The 9,343-nt window shown below is 48.4% G+C and overlaps 1 protein-coding gene across 1 annotated transcript in view; it reads right to left on the bottom strand.

Moving 5' to 3' along the window:
- Positions 1-9,343, bottom strand: part of BRPF3 (bromodomain and PHD finger containing 3) — a 32,238-nt gene that overhangs the window by 2,719 nt on the left and 20,176 nt on the right. The window contains exons 11-13 of the mRNA XM_006759053.2: positions 8,174-8,271; positions 4,977-5,074; positions 1,150-1,304 (exon numbers count right to left, since the gene is read on the bottom strand). Of these exons, the coding sequence (XP_006759116.2) occupies positions 1,150-1,304; positions 4,977-5,074; positions 8,174-8,271 (351 nt within the window). The remainder of the gene's footprint in view (positions 1-1,149; positions 1,305-4,976; positions 5,075-8,173; positions 8,272-9,343) is intronic.

Raw genomic sequence — 9,343 nt, 5'->3', positions numbered from 1 at the left:
GGGGGGGAGAAACCCAATGAATATATAAATGAGGATAAATGCAAAGTAATCCACATTAAGGACACTGAGTAAACACAATAAATGGCAGCTGTTTTCATCATTATTATCGTTTTTACTAGCTCCTCCTACCTCCTCATTCTATGGAAGCAAAGGTGAAGCTCCTGCTGGTGTTGAGAGCAGCCTGAAGTGCTCACCAGCAATGAGCAAGCACGCCTTGCAGTGGGCCCTGCGGCCCAGCCCCTGGCCCAGGACTGAGACAGAATTCCTGCAGCCACTGGGTGTGCGGCAGCTGACAGGCTCTCAGCTGGGTTCTCTCCAGGAATCACCTACCATGAGGGAGCTGCCTGGCCCAAGGTCCCTCCCTCCCCAGGGGCAGCCAGCATTCAATGACTAGCTGGCCTGGGGGTACAAAGGCACAGCCTCAATTTCTGACATGGCTACCAAGCCGCCCAGCTCTAGAGCTCCCCGTGAGATCAGCTGAAGCCTCTATGGCAGGGTTGGGCAAACTTTTTGACTCGAAGGCCACAATGGGTTCTTAAACTGGACCGGAGGGCCGGAACAAAAGCATGGATGGAGTGTTTGTGTGAACTAATATAAATTCAAAGTAAACATCATTACATAAAAGGGTACAGTCTTTTTTTTTAGTTTTATTCATTTCAAACCGCGGGCCGTAGTTTGCCCACGGCTGCTCTATGGCAAAAGCACCATAGTTCAACATTTTCTTCTCCCAATGCTGCATCCCCCATCTCCACAGCCCCCAATGCTGCATCCCTCACGCCCCTCATCCCCACAGCTTCCCCCCAATGCTGTGTCCCTCATCCCCACAGCTCCCCCCAATGCTGTGTCCCTCGCGTCCCTTGTCCCCACAGCTCTCCCCCAGTGCTGTGTCCCTCGGTCCCACAGCTCTCCCCAGTAAGCCTCCTGAATCAAATTGCCATGTCAGAGTTTTCTCGGGGAGTCTGGTCTCAGTTACTATTAACACTACTAATCAGTGCTGTTAGTAACACTAAGTGCTACTAACGTGGCAAGTGCAGGCCAGCTGCTAGCAGGTAGCGCCTCACCTGCACTTCTGTGCATCTCTCAGCAACGCAGGCTCTGCACAGCCCTCGGCCTGCACTCTGCACCTTCCCAGCAGCAGCACCCACTCACCAGGTGCGCTTGTTGTCAAAAAAGAGGACAAGGAAGAGCTTCTCTCCAGCCTCGGCCTGTTTCTGCTCTCCCAGCTTCAGCACATCCAGTGGGGGGACAGGGATGGGGACGCCATTGTGCAGGAGGCCCTCCCGGGGCATCTTGGGATCGATGATCTGGAGGCAGGAAAGGAGATGGCACTCAGCGGGAGGTGGATGGGGTGAGCAGGGCAGCCCACCCCAGGACTAACCACCAAACCACCCCACAACCAAGCGACAGAGGTAAACTTCTCCCACGACCCTCGTACCCCACAATGAAGACTATTTCCCCAGCTCGCTGTCCTAATCCTCTGGCCCTGCCCCCAAGTCCTTCAGAAGGGGGAGAAGCTTGCTCCCTGAACTGTCAGGGCCCAGAGCTGAAACAGAAGTGATGGGAGCCCAGCCTGGGGGAGGCTAGTGGGTGGGTGTCTCTGGTATCCAGCGCAGACAGACAGATTCCTTCCTCCCAGTGTCCCTGAGAGGAGGGGAGTGGAGGCATTTTTCCTTTAGAGCCTTGCAGATGCTCAGGGCCTTCCCAGATACCCGGCTATGAAGAGGTCCTGCCTCAGCAGGGGCCCATCCTTTGGTTCTAGCCTCACAGCCTCTGGTTACCCACTGCCTTCTTGTCTGACTATCTCTCCCTGGTGTGTGGACCAGGAACGTTGTGACACCTCCACGTAAGATAAGAGAGAAGCTGGGAGACTGAGCTTGGGTTGCTGGAGAGGGGACAATGCGTGGCTGAACCCAGGGCCACTGGACTAACGCATCCTCAAGGCTGCATGCGGCACAGGGCAGGGGCTCAGCGAAATGCCCGGCAACCAACAACCACAGTTCTCTAGCGCCATGGAGCACCGCCAGAGCCACCAAAGCTCCTCATTAGTCACACGTGGCCAGCTCACTTCATCCTCTTGCTGATGCCGAGAAGTCTCGGACAGGTATTAGCTGAAAGGAAGCCAAGCACAGAAGGAGTTGTGGCTGCTTGAGGCCACGGCTGGGCCTAAACCCAAGCACCTGAACCCACTGGGGCCTCTGCTGCCCACTGCCTGCACATAGCCCCTCCCCCAGCAACCGCTGACCACTGCGTGTGCTAAGGCCAGAAGGCCTTGGAAACCTACTCAGGGAGCAGCTTTCTCCAGAGACGGAGCCATCTTAGCTGCTGGCCCTGTCCCAGGGCCTCTTCCACAACAAGCCGCCCTTTTCGTTACCTTCGGGTGTCGGCCACTCTCTACATGCCTCCGAGACAAGCAGCTGAAAGCAGGAGCTCTGGTTAAGAGTTTACTCCCAGGAAGAACCACACCTACCCTGTCCCCGCTGTGTGATTTGGTCACAACTCCACCTGCTAGCCTGTCTGTCCCTCCTGGGACTGAAGCTCAGGGGCCTAGTGGAAGCCAACATACAGCCTCCTGAGCTTCCTCCACGACTGATGTCCCCCTTGACGCAGCCATGTGGCTCATGCGCGGTGGGTGACAGGGAGGAATGTCCCTCCCGGCAGGAGCAAGGTAGGGAAGCTGCCACCAAGGAGAGCTCTGCTCCCTTCTTAACGCAGACAGAGGCGAATGGGCCCAAAGGAATACAGGCCGGTCCATTCACTCAAATGTTACGCAGATGTCAAATGACACGGAAATAAAGTTTGTGATAAACGTTAACACAATAAATGTGTGCATTCACTATTACAGCTGTAATATGTAAACAACAAACAGAAGGAACAACACAAAATGCTTACAGTTGGCTTGTTAGAATGGTGGGGATTTATGTGGCTTTTCTCTATTTTTCCAAAACTACTATAATTAGATACATTACTTTATAGAAAAGCAAAACCCATTAAAAAATCCTTAATTTAAAAACTGTGTACCCACTATGTATGCAAATACAGCTGACCCTTGAACACAGCTGTTAGAGGCGCCAACCTCGTGTGCAGTTGAAAACCTGAGTATAGCTTTTGATTTCCCCAAAACTTAACTACATTTGTCTGTTGGTATCCATGGGGGTTGGTTCCAGGACCCCTGTGGTTACCGAAATCCGAGGCTGGTCAAGTCCCTTATACAGTCAGCCCTCTGCATCTGCAGATGGGAACCCTGGGTCTACAGAGGGCCAGCTGTGTGTTTATTGAAAAAAAAATACAAGAGTGAGTGGACCCACACAGTTCAAACCCATGTTATTCGAAGGTCAACTGTACACATTTAAGTAAGCACAGGAGAGTATAAACCAAAATAACACAGGCTGAGTTCAGGTGACTGGATTCAAGCGATGGTTGAATTTCTTTAATCACGAAAGAAAATGTATCATTAAGAAGGTAATTAGGAAAAAAAAGATTAGTTTTAGTGGCTTTTTTTGCAGTGACATTAAAAAACTCAAAACCTGCACAGCCTTGATCACTTCTCCAGGGAATAAGCTGGGAGTCTCAGGAGCAGCAGGGCACAGAGCATTGGGAGGCCAGCCCTGGGCCCAGCCTCCTCAGTGGCCGGATGACAGCATGGATTCCAACGCCTGCCACTGCTAAGGCAGTGGGGCTGGCCACCTGGGTTCCGGGAGGGCTCCAGCAAGGTGTATAGCCTTGGGGCTGTGGTTTCCGTGCCTGTCCAGTAAGGATCTGACCCTCCTTTAAGAGGCTGCTGGAAAGAGCCACACATATGAGTGAGCTGTGTGCACACACGAGGTTGGTGGTGGCTCTCAAACTTGGCTACAGATCATCTGGGAAGCTTTTAAGAAATAGTCCTGTCAGTTTGGCCTCAGAGAGTCTAATGTGGTAGTTCTGAGATGGACCATCAGTATCTGCAGTGTTTAAAAATTCCCCTGGACGATTCTGACAAGCCCCAAAGGTTAGAAGCAGCATCTTCCAGGGCCAGATGGACATGACCTCCCCAATACATAAAGAGCTCTAAGAATAGCAATCTACATCATAAAAAATAGAATTTTTAGCTACTGCTGGTGGGAGTATAAACTGGAACTTTCTAAAGGGCAACCTGGCAATTTGTATCAGAATTTGTATCGACTTTTCCTCAAGAAGGCACTCCTAAGAATTCCCTGTAAAGAAATAATCAGGGATGTGTACAAAGGCAAAACTACACTATTTCTTGCTGGTTATTTATCAGAGTGGAAAATCCAAAACAACTTAAATGAGCAATGAGGGAATGGTTAAAATAAGTAAGTACATGCACAGGACTGAAGACAATGCAGTCATTAATGCGATATTGATGGAGAGTGTTTGAAGGCATGAGACATTCAAGTGCATGGTGTGCTGTTAAGTGAAAGGGAGGTTAAATAGACCATGGTCTTACATATGCACATACCTATGCGTTGAACAACAAAAAAAGACTAAGTGGATACACACCAAGGTCATCTCTGAACAGACGGGACTATAGGTGATTTTGAACTCAGTGGCTCAGAACACAGGCATCACACATTTTAAGCTCTACCTCAAATTGCAACCCTGCCACTTAATAGCTAGATGACATGAGTAACAAATGGATCCTCAGTTTTTCCCCCCAAAAATGAAAATAACCACACCTTCCTCAGTATTTCAAGAATTAGCATGACAAATGTTTAATAAAACATCTAAGTATGATTAGCAGCTTTTAAGATTCTCTACAATGAGAACATATTAGTTTAAGCATTAGCAAATAAATTCCTAAGAGCTCTAGTCTCTGTTTTCCCAAGCTGGGAGCCTTGCTGGTTTGACCTACCCAAGGCTCGAAGGCGCCCTGACTCCCACCACTCTGATGGCTTCATCCAATCAGATAAGCCCTGGGGCAAGGCAGGGGCCAGAATCGCCCAGGGGAGGGAGGAGGGTGGCATCTGGGGCAGACTCACCAAGGCAGGGTAGGAGGGATAGCCTCGGCACTTGGCCCACACCAGCTCCAGGGGCTCCAGGTCTCCACGGTCTTCAAAGGGCATCAGGAGGCTTCTGCCTGGGGGTGGGGGAGGGGAGGAGACAGTGCCCAAAGGGGACTTGGAATTTTGCCCAGGAGGCCTGCCTGTGGTCTCCATTTGACTGGGGCAGCCTAGGAATGAGTCAGAAACAGCCCCTCCACCCTTCCCCTCCCTGCCCCTTCCTCGGAAGCTCTTTGACTAGATTAGGGGTTGGCAAACTTGGTCGAGAAAGGGCCAAGAGTAAATACTTTAGGTTTGTGGACCGCGTGGTCTCTGTTGCAACTATTCAATTCTGCTTTGCAGCAAGAAAGCAGCCATAGAGAATCTGTAAATGGATGAGTGTGGCTGTAGCCCAATAAAACTTTATTTTTGGAACTGAAATTTTCACATATTACAAAATATCATTTTTTTGGTGTGTTTTTTCAATCACCTGAAAACATAAAAACCATTCTTAGCTCATGGGCCCTACAAAAACAGGCAACAGGTTATAAACTTTGCTGACCTCTGGATAACGCTCCTTGGAAAAATGTAACTGCTTCATTACCAGGGCCCCGGGGAGAAGAGCCATCACACAGCTTGGGCAGAGCCACAGACTGCTCCCTGGACCTCCAAGTGGAGTCCTCATGATGGAGACTTCATGGAAAAAGATGCCCGGGACAGACTTCCCAGTAAAACCACTTGCTAAGTGAGTTCTTTTCTGACACGGCCACACCTGGCCACAGGTCACCTGGATCACAGCACTCAGCAGGGCCAAGCAGGTCTGCAGGGCCTTCCCCGGCCTCTTTTATCAAACCTCACACTGGGTGTCCCACCTGGGGCAGGCACGTCTCTCAGTTTCCTCTGTTCTGCACCCAATGCACTAGCACGCATGGGTGGGCGCTTTACAAAAGCATCTGAACACACAGAGGAGCTTCCATCCCCTCTGCATAACTACAACCGGGGAAACCAAGGGAAAAGGCCCAAATCTCAGAGTGGAAATTATGTTTCTAAGGAAACATTACCACCCCCACTTATGATTTTAAAATGTACTACTAATAATGAGGTATTGTTTCTACCTATTGAGTCAATAAAATAGCAACAACAACAAAATAACACCCAATCCCGCAGAGGCAGGCTGAGGGAACTGCAGACCAGCCAATCCTTCCAGAATGTAATTTGGTGTAAGTCTCAAGAGCCATCAAAAAATGTATGAACCATCTGCTCCAGTAAATTCCTTCCTTCCCTGGAAACTTAGTCGAAGAAGATAAATTTAAAACCAAATAAAAAGATTTTGAACAAAAATATCGGTTTACTATGTATAGTCGGAAATAATCAAGTGTCTAACAATTGAAGGGTTAAATTTTTTTTAATCTTTTTTTTTATTCTCATGAGACACATCAATTGGTTGCCTCCCGCACACCCCCCGACCAAGGCTGGGAGTCTGCAACCAAGGTACATGTCCTTGACCGGAACTGAACCCAGGATTCCTTCAGTCCTCAGGCCGAAGTTCTACCCACTGAGCCAAACCAGCTAGGGCTGAAGGGTTAATTATAATGAACTGATTGAAAAATACATTGTTCTAATGATGAAGACACATGAAGATTATGTTGATATGAAGAAAACACTGAAAAGGGGAGAACACAGAAGAGCATGTGTTTTAGGTTAGCATTTTGTTAAAAACATGTCTGAAATGAGTAGAAATGAAGACAACTATGCTAAGGTGATGAAACAGTGGGAGGTCAATTTCCTTCAGTTGCATTTTAAGAAGTATGTGGTTTTAAAATTAAGAATAAAATATCAAAATGTCACCAGCAGAAGCACAAAGTACATGCCAATCCTCTCCTAATTTTGTATCTAGACGTGAGCCTTGCCTCCTGGGTGCTGACCGTCGGACAGTAAGGAAACACGCAGGCTTGCATTCATCGACACACACAAGGAAACAGGGGAGCCAAGGGAAGATAACGCGGGTGGAAAAAGGAAAGAGAAGAAAAGCCCTGCAGCCTGATGAAAGCTTTACAGACAGGCATCCAGAGGGCACACCTGCCACAGGCAGGCGGACAGGTGCCCCGAGAATTTCCCGCTCTGCCTCTGCTCGTCCTGAGCAGCACCCAGGCCTCTCCTCTGGCCCGCCCTGCCCTTTATCCCCTCTGTCTAAGGAGAAAAGACCCACGCGTTTGGACCAGCTGCAGTGTGTGTCATGAGAAGGCTGGAAGCACTGTGTCACATGAAATGACAGGTCACGTGTGTGATTCAGGGATACAGGCTATCACCGATGATTCCAGGGAGGGAAGCCAGGCAGTATTTGCCGAGATGACAAATGCACACTTCCTTCAATACCGCCACTCCACTTCTATAGATACACCCCCCACGGATACAAAATGATCTCCGTACAAGGTTGCTCACTGAAACACTGATTATAGCACATCAGTGAAGACAACGAAATGTGCATCTGTGGAGGGCTGGCTAGGTAAACGATGCACTCCTCTATAATGGGACATTAGGGAGACGATAAAACCCACAGAAGGGTCTCTAAGGATATATTATTAACTGAAAACAAAAAAGCATGGTTTAGAGCAGGGGTAGGGAAACTTTTTTCTGCCAAGGGCCACTTAGATAGTTAAGACATCATTCACAGGCCATACAAAATTATCAGCTTACAAATTAGCCTGCTATATTTGGTCAAACATTTAATTAACTCACTCCTAATGCCTTGTCAGGCCCAGACCAAATGATTTGCAGGCCTTACACGGCCTGCGGGCCCGACAGTCCCCACCCCTGGTTAGAGGGGCACATGTAGAGTAGGCTTCTCTACTCACTCTCCTACATGTACCCGGATGTCTTGGCTTGTGTGTAAGGGTTACAGCTGGAAAGACAAAAGAAACTGCCAACAGTGGTTGTCCTAGGGAGGGGAGCACTGGTTTTTCATTTCACACCCTTTATACCTTTCTGATGATTTTTGTTACCATAGGCATATATTACCAATTCAAATGTAAGAGGAATTGGGGGGAAAATAAAAATGATTATGAATGACCTGGGAAGGAAGGCCCTGCCCAGTGCCTGAGGGTTTCGAAGAGCTCACAGTCTAGCCAGACCACAGAGCTGGTTCTCTGGAAGGCCGGTCCCCAACCCCCCAAATCCATCTGTACATTGCTCCTCACCTGAGCCACTGTAGTCAGAGTCTCCGTTCACACTTTCCAGGAAGGGCACTCGAGACAAGGCTGGCTTCCCGCGGCTGCGTTTGGGGGGCACCAGACCACTGATACAGAGCAGGGAAGGGAGGGGGAAGAAACGAGCGATTTCAATGACTAGCGTCCCCACGCCTGCTCTCTAACGGCTCACAGGAGTGGAGCTGCATAAACCCTTCAAGGAGAATGGTTTCCCACCTTCCCTTGAAAACTCACACTAAGCCATGATACATTTCAGAAAGTTCCCGTGAGGCTTTGAGGAACCATTTCATCCATGTGAAAGGACTGAACCTGGCAAGACATGGCCGCTCGCCGCTCCCATTTGGGGCCTTGGACTTCATCCAGAGCAAAGCTCACCCCGGGCAACTTGAGGAAGGCCCACCTCACATCTGCCCAGAATTCTTTGCTCTGTGGCTCATATTGCTTGTTCTTTAGAAATCAATTTACTTTTTAGAGGTATAAAAATCTGCCTCTTTCCCAAATTTTTTATAAAGGACATGTCCTACTTCTTTAATTAGAAAAGACATTTTTAAATTGGGAAAAAATCCACTTCTCACTGTCACTTTATGTATGTGAATTTTTCTCAGACGAAGATGGATTTTTTTAACATGGCTACTGTAAGGAGTTAAAAAAAAATTAGACAAAGACTAAAGGTAATACCAGAGTAATGGTGTAACTTGAACCCCAGAGGCATCAGTATTTTTAAGTATCTCCCAATGCAATTCTAATGCACAACCATAGTTGGGAGTCTCTGGTAAAAATATTGACTAGGGCTTTCTTTCCATCCAAACTTTAAAAAATATTACCACTATATACTTTTTTCAACTAAAAAAATGCTTAAAAGACAGGCCAACCATTTGCAGAAGGACAGAAATGCTGAGAGACCCCTGGTGGGACAAGAGGCGGCCAGGGTTAGGCCTGGCTGCGAGCAGGTGCTCCTGGTTATCGAATCGTAACTGTCTCTCTCATGTCTAATACAGGACACCTGCACAACCAGACCTCAATGAATCATAATCCTTCAGTGAGTAGTAGATTGGGAGCTTTTTTCCTGCTAGTCAAAATGAAGGCTTGTTTGGAAAAACACAAAGAACACCCAATTCACATTTAGGCTTCAGTTCCCACTCACCCCCCCCCCCCCCCCCC

Source organism: Myotis davidii, unplaced genomic scaffold (genome assembly GCF_000327345.1).
Source record: "Myotis davidii unplaced genomic scaffold, ASM32734v1 scaffold1036, whole genome shotgun sequence".
Taxonomy (NCBI): Eukaryota; Metazoa; Chordata; class Mammalia; order Chiroptera; family Vespertilionidae; genus Myotis; species Myotis davidii.
The sequence above is the reverse complement of the archived record's forward strand: the minus strand, read 5'-3'. Positions and strand labels throughout refer to the sequence as shown.